The sequence below is a fragment of the Hyperoodon ampullatus genome (assembly GCF_949752795.1).
Source record: "Hyperoodon ampullatus genome assembly, chromosome: 8".
NCBI lineage: Eukaryota > Metazoa > Chordata > Mammalia > Artiodactyla > Ziphiidae > Hyperoodon > Hyperoodon ampullatus.
Window position 1 is genome coordinate 20,276,322 of NC_136921.1, and position 13,442 is coordinate 20,289,763.

At 46.6% G+C, this 13,442-nt stretch overlaps 1 protein-coding gene across 1 annotated transcript; it reads right to left on the reverse strand.

The window, feature by feature from the left end:
* Window positions 1-206: 206 nt before the first annotated feature.
* LOC307057419 (C-X-C chemokine receptor type 2-like) lies at window positions 207-11,218 on the reverse strand (the record flags this gene model as incomplete). The annotated part of the gene is made up of 2 exons (XM_079710630.1): window positions 11,151-11,218; window positions 207-1,296 (listed from the first exon to the last, which is right to left on the reverse strand). The coding sequence occupies exons 1-2, from the start codon at window positions 11,153-11,155 to the stop codon at window positions 207-209; spliced, it is 1,095 nt and encodes a 364-aa protein (XP_079566756.1). The 5' UTR covers window positions 11,156-11,218.
* Between the last annotated feature and the right edge of the window lie 2,224 nt (window positions 11,219-13,442).

A 13,442-nucleotide genomic window follows, 5' to 3' on the forward strand; every position in this document is an offset into this window, starting at 1 on the left:
CTCTAGCAGTTGACATGGTAATTACGGTAAGAGGTGGGGGCCAGGGCTTTCGAATCCATAGCTGGGGGCCTAGTAAGGATGTGGCCTCAGCAACTTTCTGTAACCACAATGGGGGGCTGCCTGCCTTGACACAGGGCTGTGAGCAGCCAGAGGACATGCAGCTTGGGGCGGATACTGAAGGGAAGGGAGGAGCGCTGCGTGCGGTCTCAGAGGGTAGTAGAGGTGTTCCCTGAAGAAGAGCCAACAAAGGAAGGCCTGCCGTCCTTGACCAAGAACTCCTTGCTGATCAGGCCATGGATGGCCATGATCCTGAGGAGTCCGTGGCGAAACTTCTGGCCAATGAAGACATAGATGAGAGGATTGAGGCAGCTGTGGAGGAAGCCCAGGATCTCGGTGGCATCCAGGGCCCGGCCAATGTCATTGCGGCGCTTACAGGTCTCCGCGATCACCCGGACCCTCATGAGGGTGTCTGCAACCAGGACCAGGTTGTAGGGCAGCCAGCAGAGCAGGAAGACGAGCACGACAGCAAAGATGACCCGCATGGCCCGGTGCTTCTGCCCCATGTGGGCCGCAAAGAGCGTGCGCAGGGTGAGTCCGTAGCAGATCAGCATGACCAGCAGGGGCAGGAGGAAGCCAAAGGTCTGGGGCAGGACCCGCATCACCATCCGCCATTTTGTTGTATTGGCACCCATGTCCTCGTAGCAGACTGGGCTGGAATAGGGCGGGTGGATGGCCCTTCGGAAGACGAAGATGGGCAGGGCCAGGATCAAGGACAGGACCCAGATGCCTAAACATATGAACTTGACCCAGTGCCGCTTCTGGGTCAGCGTGCGTGTGGCATGGACAATGGCCAGGTAGCGGTCCATGCTGATGCAGGCCAGCAGTAGAATACCACTGTAGAAGTTGACTTCCTTCAGGAGTGAGACCACCTTGCACAGGGCTGTGCCAAAGATCCAGCCCTTTGCCTTGGAGGTGGCCCAGATAGGCAAGGTCAGGGCGAAGAGCAGGTCAGCCATGGCCAGGTTCAGCAGGTAGACATCGGTGACAGAGCGGCCCACCCGGCTGTATAAGATGACCAGCATCACCAGGGAGTTTCCCAGGAGGCTCAGCAGGAAGACCAGGGCATAGATGACGACCACGGCATACTTGTTGATATCCAGAGATTCCGGCTGGCATGGGGCAGAGTCCGGTAGAATAGAGGGCAGATCAGTGTTGTAACTGTAATTATCAAAATCTCCATCACTGTAGTTTTCCCAGTTAAATCCTTCCATATTTGAAGTAAACTTAATTTCCGGCCTAGAGAAGAGAGACGAGGGTTACTGCACAATAAATCTCCCCAGATTCTAGTCTGTCTGCTCACAACATTTAGATAGGATTCTTTGTGTTAGCTTGTATATTGCATGGAAGTAACTTTCACTTCAAGGGATGGCCAGAGCACTAAGGTTTTGGAGACATATTTAGTAAAACGTGATACATTTCACAAAAAGTGTCTTGTTCCCTTCAACATCAGAGAGAGGTTCTTATCACTTTCCATAACATTGCTGTCACCCAAACCATTGTTGAAACGTCCCCTTGGATAATCCCTACAGAACATGTCTTGGATCCTCGGTGGTGGGCATCTCTTACTATTGAGGCTGATTTTAATGTCAGAAACATGAGGTACCATTCAGTTCTCAATCTGGGGGACTAAGCAGGCAATCCAATTGTGTTAGATTCCTAGGAAAAGATCAAGGCTTGACTATAAACCTAAGAGATGAGTCCCTTTGTCCAACTTTCTGAAAGTTATTTTAAAAGAAGTGTTCTGGGGCTTCCCTGGTGGCGCAGTGGTTGAGGGTCCGCCTGCTGATGCAGGGGATGCGGGTTCGTGCCCCAGTCCAGGAGGATCCCACATGCCGCGGAGCGGCTGGGCCCGTGAGCCATGGCCGCTGAGCCTGCGTGTCCGGAGCCTGTGCTCCGCAATGGGAGAGGCCACAGCAGTGAGAGGCCCGCGTACTGCAAAAAAAAAGAAGTGTTCTGGAAAAACAGTCTGAGTGATAGCAGCATGGAGTTTCAGGATGCTCGAGCTAAGAGAAAGTTGACTCCACTAGTACAGCCCAGAATTTTTCTTCTGAGATGCGTGGGGCCTGCTCTGGGCATACTTGTGTCGTTTGAAAAAAATATATTAAAAATCATAAGCAGGTGGCTGACTGATTCTCCACATGGGTGGAAATGTAACATTATCTTGGGAGCTCTGAACAGGCAGATTCTGCCATGTAGGGGTGAGCAGAGAAAGGCAGTATGTTCCCAGCCTAAGGACGAGGGGCATCAGGAAGCAGAGAAGGCAGGTGGAGACACGCGATCCTTGTTTTGGTGGCTTTCCAGTCCTGCTGGGGACCCTTCCTGCCCTGCTAGTAGTGCCTTCTTCCAAACCTGACTCTCCAGCATGCCTGGCTAACCTCTGTGGGCTCTGCCCTTGTTATGGGGGTAGCAGAGAGCCTTCTTTTGGGGGAAGCTGCAGCCACCCTGAAATATTATCCCAGTTTGCAGAGAGGAAGTAAAGTGACCAGCTACTGAATTAACTTCCTTTTGAACCACAAAATATATCAGCATCATGCCATTTCTTTATAACAAGATATGGCCATCCTGTTACCCTATGCCAGTCTGTAGCCCACCTCAACATGGAACCCAGTGTTAAAGTGAAGAACATAAAGTAAAAAGGCTCAGGAACTACCTCACACTCACTTGCATGATCATAATTTAAAAAGAAGGACTATAACGATGGTGATGAGGATGTGGAGAAGTTGAACCCCTCATACATTGCTGGTGGGAATGTAAAATGGTGCAGTTGCTTTGGAAAACAGTTTGGCAGTTGTTAAGAAAGCTAAATATAGAGTTACCATACGACCCAGTGATTCCACTCCTAGTATACCCAAGAGAATAGAAAACATATGTCTGCACAAAAACTTGTATGTGAATATTCTTAGCAGCATGCAACGAAAAAGTGGAAGTAATCCAAATGTCCATCAACTGATAAACAGATAAGCAAATTGTAGTATACACATACAAGGGAACATTATTCAATCATAAAAATTAATGAAGTACTGATACAGGCTACAACATGGATGAACCTTGAAAACATTATTCTAAGTGAAAAAAGCCAGACACAAAAGGCTTCATACTGTGTGATTCCGTGTATGTGAAATGTCCAGAACAGGCAAATTGGTAGAGACAAAAAGTAGATTAGTGGCTGCCAGGGGCTGGGGGTGGGGGAGTGTTACTGAGTATAGGGTTTCTTTTTGCGGTGATGAAAGTGCTCTGGAATTAGACAGTGGCAATGATTATGTAATTTTGTGAATAGAGATCTTCCTCAACTTATGGTGGGGTGACGTCCCAGTAAACCTATCATAAGTTGAAAATATCCTAAGTCGAAAATGCATTTAATACACCTAACCTACTGAACAGCATAGAGTAGCCTAGCCTACCTTGTATGTGCTCAGAACACTTACATTAGCCTACAGTTGTGCAAAATCATCTAACACAAAATCTATTTTATAATAAAGTGTGGAATACCTCAAGTAATTTATTGAATTCTATACTGAAAGTGAAAAATAGAATGGTTGCTTGTATGGGTAAAGGATGGCTGTAAGTGTATCGGTTGTTTATCCTCATGATTGCATGGCCGCTACCCAGCATCATGAGAGAGTATCCTATTGTACATTGCTAGCCTGGGAAAAGATCAAAATTCAAAATTCAAAGTACAGCAAAATCACTTTTGCACCATCATAAAGTTGAAAAATTTTAAGTTGAACCATTGTAAATTGGGGACCATCTGTATACAAAACCCCACTGAATTGTATACTGTAAGTTGGTGACTTTTTTTTCTAAAAAATTTTTTATTGAAGTATAGTTGATTTGCAGTGTTGTGTTAGTTTCAGGTGCACAGCAAAGTGACTCAGTTACACATACGCATTACATTCTCCTTCAGATTCTTTTCCATTATAGGTTATCACAAGACACTGAATATAGTTCCCCGTGCTATGCAATAGGTCCCTGTTGTTTATCCATTCTACACACAGTAGTGTGTATCCGTTAATCCCAAACTCCTAATCCATCCCTTTCCCTTCCATTTCCCCTTTCATAACCATAAATTTTGTTTTCAATGTCTGAGTCTCTTTCTGTTTTTTAAATAAGCTCATTTGTATCATTTTTTTTAGATTCTACATATAAGTGATATCATGTGATATTTGTCTTTCTCTGTCTGACTTACTTCACTTAGTACAATAATTTCTAGGTCCATCCATGTTATAGCAAATGACATTTTTCCATTCTTTTTTATGGCTGAGTAGTATTCCATTGTGTGTGTGTGTGTGTGTGTGTGTGCACATAAGATGACTTTTATAGTATGTGAATTATATCTCAATTAAAAAAGATTAATCAAAGGTAAATAGGATTGCAAAGGAAACACAAATATTAAAACAACAATATCATCATCATCATCAACAACAACAAAGGTCCTAGGAAGCTTTTCTCTTTAGCAGAAGAAACTGTTACTGTCGATCATACATAACCAAAAAAAAGCTAAAATGAGGTTAAGGAAACTGGAGAAACAATGCCCCTTTTCCCCAGAGTGATAGAATTCTTAGCCTTCACCTTCCTGAGAAGGTATTTCTCCCCTAAGGGATGGGAGCCAGATAAATTGCCTTCTCAGCACATGGATACCACAGATAGAGCAGATTAGATCAGTCTGTGAACCTAAAAGACGTGATGATAAGTATGGGGCCCAGTCTGGCCAGGAGGCAGGGACGGTAGTGAGAGAGGTGGATAGTACAGCTGGCTCAGCCAGTGTTGCTGACGAAACCTGCGTGCAATCACTGACTCTGCAGCCCCAAGGTCAAGAGCAAGTTTGCTCAGAAGCCCAGGGTAATGTCTAATGAAGTCACAAGGTGGGTCACTTCTGGGAGCAGGTGATCAGAGGTGTTCTTAAGGGGACCCATGACCTAAGAGGAGGCCACCTTTGAGAGTGGTTGCAGAGCATGATGGGTGCAGAGAGCTTGTGCCCTTAGAGAGGAGAACCCCACATTTACAAGCATTGGCCGTGAGAAGGAAGAGCTGGGGCAGCCGCAGAAACTGCCTCTCAGAAGAAGCAGCAACAGCCAAGCATGTTTCACAGACAAGTCCTCATTCTGGATAATCCAGTGCTCGGCTGTGCTGGAGCTGGGCTGGAGGTGTATGGGCGAACTCCCGCGCCCAGACGTGAAGGCTCAGCTTCAGGGTCCAGAGGGAGACCATGCAAGTTAGGACAGAAGGTAGAGAACTCAGGAATGGAAACCAGGCCAGGGCAATGACCTCCAGCCCCTGGAGGGTGAGGGAGGGGAATGTTTTGTTGTTGTTTGTTTGTTTTTTAATTTACCAGTCTCTGGTGAGGATGTTTTGACAGTTAAAGGGAGAAACTAAGGGAAGGGAGATACACATCTGAGATCTGCTTTGTGCCTCACAGGTACATGGGGTCGTTCGGCAGTTATAAATAGACAGTCACAGCGAGGCTCAGAAACCAGCCTGTGGTCACAGAGCCTCTTTAGTGCCACAGCCCGGATTCCAACTAGGTGTGAATGGCTTCACATGCTATTTTCAGTCTACAGATCTACTTCCTACAAAAAAAAAAAAAAAAATCACAGCTCATGTATCAAATATAGCTGTAAGCTAAGTTCTTGAGATATCATGAAGTTAACCTGGCTCTGGTTCACTCCCATTGTTTGAGGTTTTGTGCATTGCTTTCTTTGCTATTCCTCAGGCCCAGAACGAGAGAAACAGCCCTTACAGGAATCATAAACCAAATGCCCTTGAACTGACTGGCCCCTGCTGACCACCCAGTCATGTTCTCCGTAACCAAGCAGGAGATCCCCTCAGTGAATGAAACTGCCAGCCCCTTAATGACTCATGATAGCTCAAAAACTCATGGAAAGGATGATTCTAATTTATTTCATGAAAATGCTACATTTACAAAAGCCCAAACATTTAAGGCAATCTTTTTAACAACGGCAACACAATAATAACAACAACAAATTTAAGGTTATTTGTATACAATTCCAGTATCCTTTCTCTCTAGAAATATAATCCACACACATTTACATTTAATATAGGGGAAGAGGGCCTCAGTAGTATCTGGCTCTTCCTCAGACCCAATCCTAGCCAAGGCAGGGAGAGCCGGCTGGGTCCGCAAGAGAAGGCGGTGGGCAGCCAGTGGCCCTAGGTGCTTGTTGGACAGAGGTGTAGGCAAGAGGGGCAGAACCTCTCCCTTTGGGGATAGGGAAGCCTAGAGAAAGAATGGAGAGACTGAGGAGTATGGGGATAAATGGAGGCTGGGTGACAAGGGGGACAGAGAACAGACACATTCTGGAAGGGTGTTCCAAGACTTACCAGGATTCTGGGCTTGTCACCTGTGGGACACCTCCAGGAAGGCAGATGTGCCTGATACAAAGGGCGGCGGTGGTGAGAACACAGTGGAGGAAGTGAGTGGTGGATTAGATTGCTCAATTCTGGGGTGGAGCCCCTGAGGGTGTGGGATGCCTTTGATAGCTTGAATAATTAATTCCCAGGTCAACTCTTTGATAACTAGTAGTCATTTTATTAACTGGCAGAGTTCACACTGGGAAGGGGCCTGTGGGGTTTTTCTAGCCCATCTTTCCATTTCACAGATGAGGAAACTGAGGCCCACCCGAAGGAAGTAGTTGGCCCAGGACGGCAAGGATTTCTCTTATCTTTGCCCTGAGCTCAGCAGCCCCTGGCTCTTTCAGCCACCCTGTCTGACTCTCCCCGCAACCCAGCAGTCTCGGGCACCCCATGCTTACAACCCAGCAGCGCTACTGCTCTTAAACATCTTTCCATCTCAAAGGGGAACAGCTCTTTAAGGCAACAGAAACGGAACTAGCTTCTGGTGCGTCTGGTGGCTTTCTTCCCTGTACTTAATGCCTCTTGTCTCCATCCCATCCACCCTGGGCATCCTTAAAGGCTCACAGATTCCTTCTCCATGCCATACCCCTTTGAGAACGCCCATCCCCAAATGGGGGCCCCGTTCTACCTCACCTGGTCTTTCACCTCCCTCCCCAACCATCTGCTCTGACCGCATGCCTCTCTTAGGGCATTGCTATTTTTTCTTAGCTTGTCCACTTGGAATTGTATCTGCAGTAGCTACTACCTTTGGAACCAAGACCATCTAATTTGGAAAGAAAACCATTTGGTAAAAGTTAAAATCCCACCCAAGTTCAAATACATTTTTGAAAACAGTGTTGAGTGATACCAAGAATATATTTTGTCACATTTGCTGTTGATAATAAGTGAAAGGATAAATCCAGGCAGAGCAGTGAACACTAATTCACTGCTCCCTCCTAAGCCCCCACCCCAGTGACTGAAGCCTCAGTCCCCTCCACTACTCCTTACCCTGACCTGTTGCTCCATGCATCCCAGGGCCCACACAGTGCTCAAAGCCTATGGCAAACTCATCTAAGCTGCCGACCCCTAGGAAAGAACCTTTGAGTCCAGCTATTTAGCAAACGTTCTTTGTCACCTTTCTCTTTTCCACGCTGGAGAACACAGTGACTCCTGGCCAGGTGAAGCTAAACCCAGGCAGAGGCCCAGGACACACGGAGAGAAGCCACGAGAACAGCAGTTAAGAACTCTGCTAGCTTAGCAACTCTGGGCAAGCAACTTTTCCTTTCTGAGTCTCAGTTTACTCATCTGTAAAATGAGGCCAATGACAGAATCAAACTAATTGGGTTGTGCTGAGGATGAAATGAGGGATTACCTGTAAAGCCCTTAAGACACATACAAAGCACGATGTTAGCATTTATCGTTGTGATTATTATTACTGAAATAGTTAATTAACTAATAGCATGGGGTCTCTCCCACTACATCCCCAAGCAAGAGAAAGCAGCGGGTCTGCTTTCGGGGCTGACTTCCAGGTACATCTTAATTTGCTTTAACCTGAATAGCATTAGTCCCATTAGCTCTAATGTTGAGTGCCTGCTAAGGCCTAGCTTCCAGGGAAAGTGCTTTTCAGAATCTGTATCATTTAATCCTCACAACAACCCCATGGAGAGTGCACTTTCTGAATGAGGAAACTAAGACTCCGGAGTTAGGCAACTTACCTAGAGTGACGCAGATGAACTGACTTTTAAGCAGTTTTTGAGACTTTTTTTTTTTAATCTGACTTCAAATCTGCTATTGTGTCCACTGCAGTGTGGGGCTGAGCTCCACTAAGTACCTCTCTGTCCCAGACAACAGGGTGTGCAAAGGGCAGCCCAGATTTGACATTTCCTAACCATCCTACTTCTTGATTTTCATTAGATTGATTTCATTTCCACTGAGCCCACAGCAGGCCTACCAACGGTGGGGTGAATACAGAACCGGCATCCAGTCCTGGTTCTGCTGTTAATGGTCAGGGTGAGCTTGGGCAGGTCATTTCTCTCTGTGCCTCAATGTGGTACCCTGGAAAATGAGATTAGCCACATGTGGCTACTTAAGTTTAATATGTTTGTAAAAGCACTTCATATTTATATTTGAAGTGCATTATACTGTGCACTTGAAATTTTTTTTATTTATTTTTGGCTGCGTTGGGTCTTCGTGGCTGAGCGCGGGCTTTCTCTATTTACGGCTAGCGGGGGCTACTCTTCGTTGTTGTGTGCAGGCTTCTCAATGTGATGGCTTCTCTTGTTGCAGAGCTCAGGCTCTAGGCACGCAAGCTTCAGTAGTTGTGGCATGCAGGCTCAGTAGTTGTGGCACACGGGCTTAGTTGCTCCGCAGCATGTGGGATCTTCCCGGACCAGGGCTCGAACCCGTGTCCCCTGCATTGGCAGGTGGATTCTTAACCACTGCACCACCACGGAAGTCCCTTAAATTTAAATTGATTAAAATAAAATAAAAATTTAGTTTCTCATTTCAAGTGCTCAATAGCTACATGTGACTAGTGGCTACCATATTGGACAGTGCAGATACAGGACATTTCCATTACTGTAGAAATTTCATTTGTACCGTGCTGTCTTGGTGCAGACTTATTTTGTTTCTGCAATTTACCACCTCAGTTCTCAGGGGACTCAAAGGAGGAGACTGAAGTTTCCAAATTCCTTCTATCAGAAATAGTCCCCAGCAGCCCGAAGACTGAACTGCTCACCTACCTGTTGTTGCTGCTACAGCTGCTGTGTTATTGGAGTGCCCACTGATGCCTCCTCTGTGACTCAGGGCTTGACAGCTGTCACAGTTGTTGCACAGGAAAAAAGCAAAGCAGCCTTTACTTGGAAAGTTCTGACCCAGGGCTGCTGAGGGGGAAATCCAGGAGGCCCACCAGAGGAGGTGTTCCCACAGAGGAACAACGAGGTCTGTTCTGAGACTCTGACTGAAGGCCAAGCCTCCTCCTGGCAACCGTGTAATGAGAGCTGGGAATTTTCAGGCCTTCTTGTCTAAAGGCTTCTGCAAGAGCCTGCCAGTCTGAAGGTGGAGGTTTACCTAGTCTACCTCTGTCTCGTTTTCAACATACACCTCCTTCTTTACAAGGGAGATGCAGGCAACCCCAGCCCCCAGCTGACACGTAAGCCTGACTTTGTGTGTACGCTTTCTTCCTTCCTTCTATGAGCAGCGTGAGAAGTATTCTTCCTTCTCTTTAGGTCCTGCACCTGGCCGTGGGACCCCGCTGCCTCTCACGTCCTTGAAGGTCTTGCCTTGTGCACCCTCTGCTTCTCAACCACCTCTTTCCCTGAACTTGCATATGTCTTTCTCTCCCTCCCTCTGTTCTAGAACTCCTTTAGCGACCACTCCCCCTGGGCCCTCCGCTTCACAGGCAAGCTTCTTGAAAAAGCAGTGAGCAGTTGCCTTTTCCACGTTGCCAACTTCTTGTTCACTGTTCAACCCACTGCAACCAGCTTCCTGCCCACTGTACTGAGGAAACAGCTTTTGCCAATGTTCCCAGTGACCTAGGGTTGCTAAATCCAGTAAACTCTTTTCTTAAATAAAGCTGTTTCAATATTATAAAAATAAACTGTGCATATTGTAAAGAAAACAGGTGGTAAAAAGCATATAAAGTAATATGTGATACTCTTCCATCCTTCTGTTCACCTGTATCTTGTGAATATTTTTCCAGACTTCCCCCATGCACAAACAAACGTGTTTTTTCCTTCTTTAATAAAATAGTATCTAACTAGTTATATTGTTCTGCACTTTAACAATGTATTATATACCTATTTCACATCAGTACATATAGATCCATCTTACTCTTTTCAGTGATGACATAATGGCCCATGGCAAGGACATAACCTGACTTATTTGATAATTACCTTATAGATGAATATTTAGGTTCTCACTATGAACATTTTTGGATATTGGTCTTTGGAAACTTGTACGAGTGTTTCAGTAGCTTAAGTATAATTTTGCTGGGTCATAACTGTGCATGTTGATATGTTGATAAATACTACTCATTGTGCTTCAAAAAGACTGTTGCAGTGTATTCTCCTATTATCAGTTTATAAAAGGGCCTGTTACCCTGTCTACTCATACTGTCTCATACTTGTCAATCATGGTAAAATATCTTCTCCCAGCCTGCTGTATGCTTTTTATTATTTTTTTTTTTATTTTTTTTTTATTTTTATTTTTTTTGTGGTATGTGGGCCTCTCACTGTTGTGGCCTTTCCCGTTGCGGAGCACAGGCTCCGGACGCGCAGGCTCAGCGGCCATAGCTCACGGGCCCAGCCGCTCCGCGGCACGCGGGATCCTCCCAGACCGGGGCACGAACCCGCGTCCCCTGCATCGGCAGGCGGACTCTCAACCTCTGCGCCACCAGGGAAGCCCTGTATGCTTTTTAACTGTATTTACGGTGAAATGGATACCGTTCAAGCCTTATCTTATTTGATCTCTGAACCATTTAACCCCACTGATCCCATTGTTTTCTTATTTCTCAGAGAACTTCTCTTGGTCTTATTTGTTACTTTTTTTCTCAATTCATTCCTCAAATATGGATGTTCTTCAGAGTCTGCCTCGGTCCTCTTCTCTACCTGTTCTCCCTAGACTAGCCCACCTGCCTCCTTGGCTTCAGCCCCCACCCAGTATCTGCCAGTGTCTCCTACACCTATAGTTCCCAGCTTCTCTTCTAAGCTTCTCTTTAAGCTCAAATTCTTACATTTAATCACTTCATGAATCTCCCCTGAGGTCCCACAGATGCTGCAAACTCAACATGTAGAAAACCGGTCTCACAGAATTCCCTGACACGGGTGCCCCTCCTCCTTAACCTGGAAACAGGCGTGCCCCTCACGCTCGCCTTGCTCTTCCTCTCCACGGAGGCCATCTCCTTAACATCTCTCTTGATGATCTCTTCCTCACCGTCTTCACTGATGATGTTAGGTCCCGCTTTATTTTTTCTTGCCTAAACTACTGCATTCATCATGGGATGGCTGTGATTTCAGAGCTAGACTGTCTGTGTTAGGATCCCAGCAATGTCAGTGGTTGTAGACCTCAGGCAAGTTATTTCATCTCACTGGACTCAGTTTCATCATCTGTAAAATGGGGATAATGAGAGCACCCACTGCATAGAATTGTCATGTGGATTAAATGAGTCTATATTTATAAAGCAGTTAGCATGGTGCTTGGCACTGTTGGTTGCTGCTGCTACTTCTACTACCAACATTACCAGACCACTATTTTCCTAAACGCTCTCTGTGTCAAGTCTTTCCTCCCTCAATCCATCCTCCACTCTCTACCAGAACCACCTTCCTAAAATGTGAATTTGAGGGAATTATCTGGTAGTCCAGCGGTTAAGACTCAGCGCTTTCACTGCGGTGGGCCTGGGTTCGATCCCTGATTGGGGAACTAAGATCCCACAAGCCGCGTGGTGCGGCCAAAAAAAAAAAAAAATGTGAATTTGATCACCCTCTTTCCCTCTTGCAACCCTTCAAAGACTCCTGTTGCCCTCAGGCAGAGTCAAATTCCTGATGTGGCACCTGACGCCCCTGCCTCTGACCCTGTGTGCTTCTCCAGCCTTATTTCAGGCCATGCCCTCTTGAATCCTTAACTCTGGCCACAGGGAACAACCTGCAGTTCCCCCTCAGAGCTGTTCTGGTTCCGCTTGGGCCTCGGCACTCATTTCCCTTTTCCTCATCCCCGCCCTCTTGGGCTGGCCAGCTCTCTCTCCTTTCCAGTTCAGCCCAGTCGTCACCTCCATGCATTGCCGCCCTCCCTCTGTGCTCATCTGCATCCTCGGGCTTACCTCTACAATGGCATCAATTTCGGGGATTTAAAATCATCAATTTGGCTGCTTCCTCCTCCTTGATGTGAGGTTCTTGAAAGCAAGGATTTCATACATACATATATATATATATATATATATATATATATATATATATATATATAAATAAAATGAAATTTTCGTCTCCCCAAACCAGACACACACAGTCTTTGGCAAACCCTAGGTACTTGATATCATTTTGTTGAGCACTGAATGAACTGACAAAGTGAGGAAACCAATGTACGTTAGTGCATCCGAGTGACATCTAATTTAAAGAAATAATTATGTCACCCATATTTCCCAGGTCACCCCCAGCCTGTGAGCACAAACGAAGTCACGTCAACAGCGATAACCCAGATTGCACTGTTTTAGACCCTGTGTGTTCATGCAGGGCTTACCCCCCCTGTAGAATGCTCCCCAGGAATTTGGAAGAGTCTGTTGGAGGTGTCCCTCAGGTGCTCCTCTGGTACTGCTGGGCTAGACGTGTGCTCTGGACTCACCACTGGGGAACTGGTGCCCTTTCAGTGCCACGCTCTGGGATAGTCTATGGTGACTCTTGTGGAGCCTTCTGCCGGAGGGTCCCCAGAGTCTAATGAGCTTCCCAATATCTTTGTGGAGCTTCTGTGCTCTCCATTGGACTTGGTGGGGACTCTTTGGGGGGCAGTGTTGAGCTAGAGGCTGGTCTTCAGCATTGCCCTTCCATCCCTCCCAAACAGGGGGTGAAGGTCAAGCTCCCCCATTCTTGGCCCCTGATTTCCTCCTGAGTTCTTGTCCAGGAGCATCTTGCCACCTCGTAGAACATAGGCTTCAGCTAGGTTCCCTCTCCCCCATCAGGTCCTCAGGTAAGTCTGAACTCCATGCTGGAGTTCCTACTAGAAGATGATGTATTCTGCTGTAATAAGAACCTGCCCTAATAAAAGTATCTGAGCAAGTGGAACCTCCAGAAGGGGACCGCTGTCCTTTAGGGCAGGGGTGATTCTATTGCCTTGATTGCTCCGGGAGCCCCAGCTCTGCCCCTAACTCCCTCCATTCCCTGCCCCCCACCTCGTCTCTGACTTTGATAAGGAGAAGTTCTTACCAGCTCTCCAGGGCAGGAACTGCTGTTACAAAACTCTTCCTCCTTGAGATGGTAATGGGATGCAACTCTGGGCGGCCTACCCCAAGAGGCGGTCCATGGGCTCTGGTCAGATTGACAGGGTTG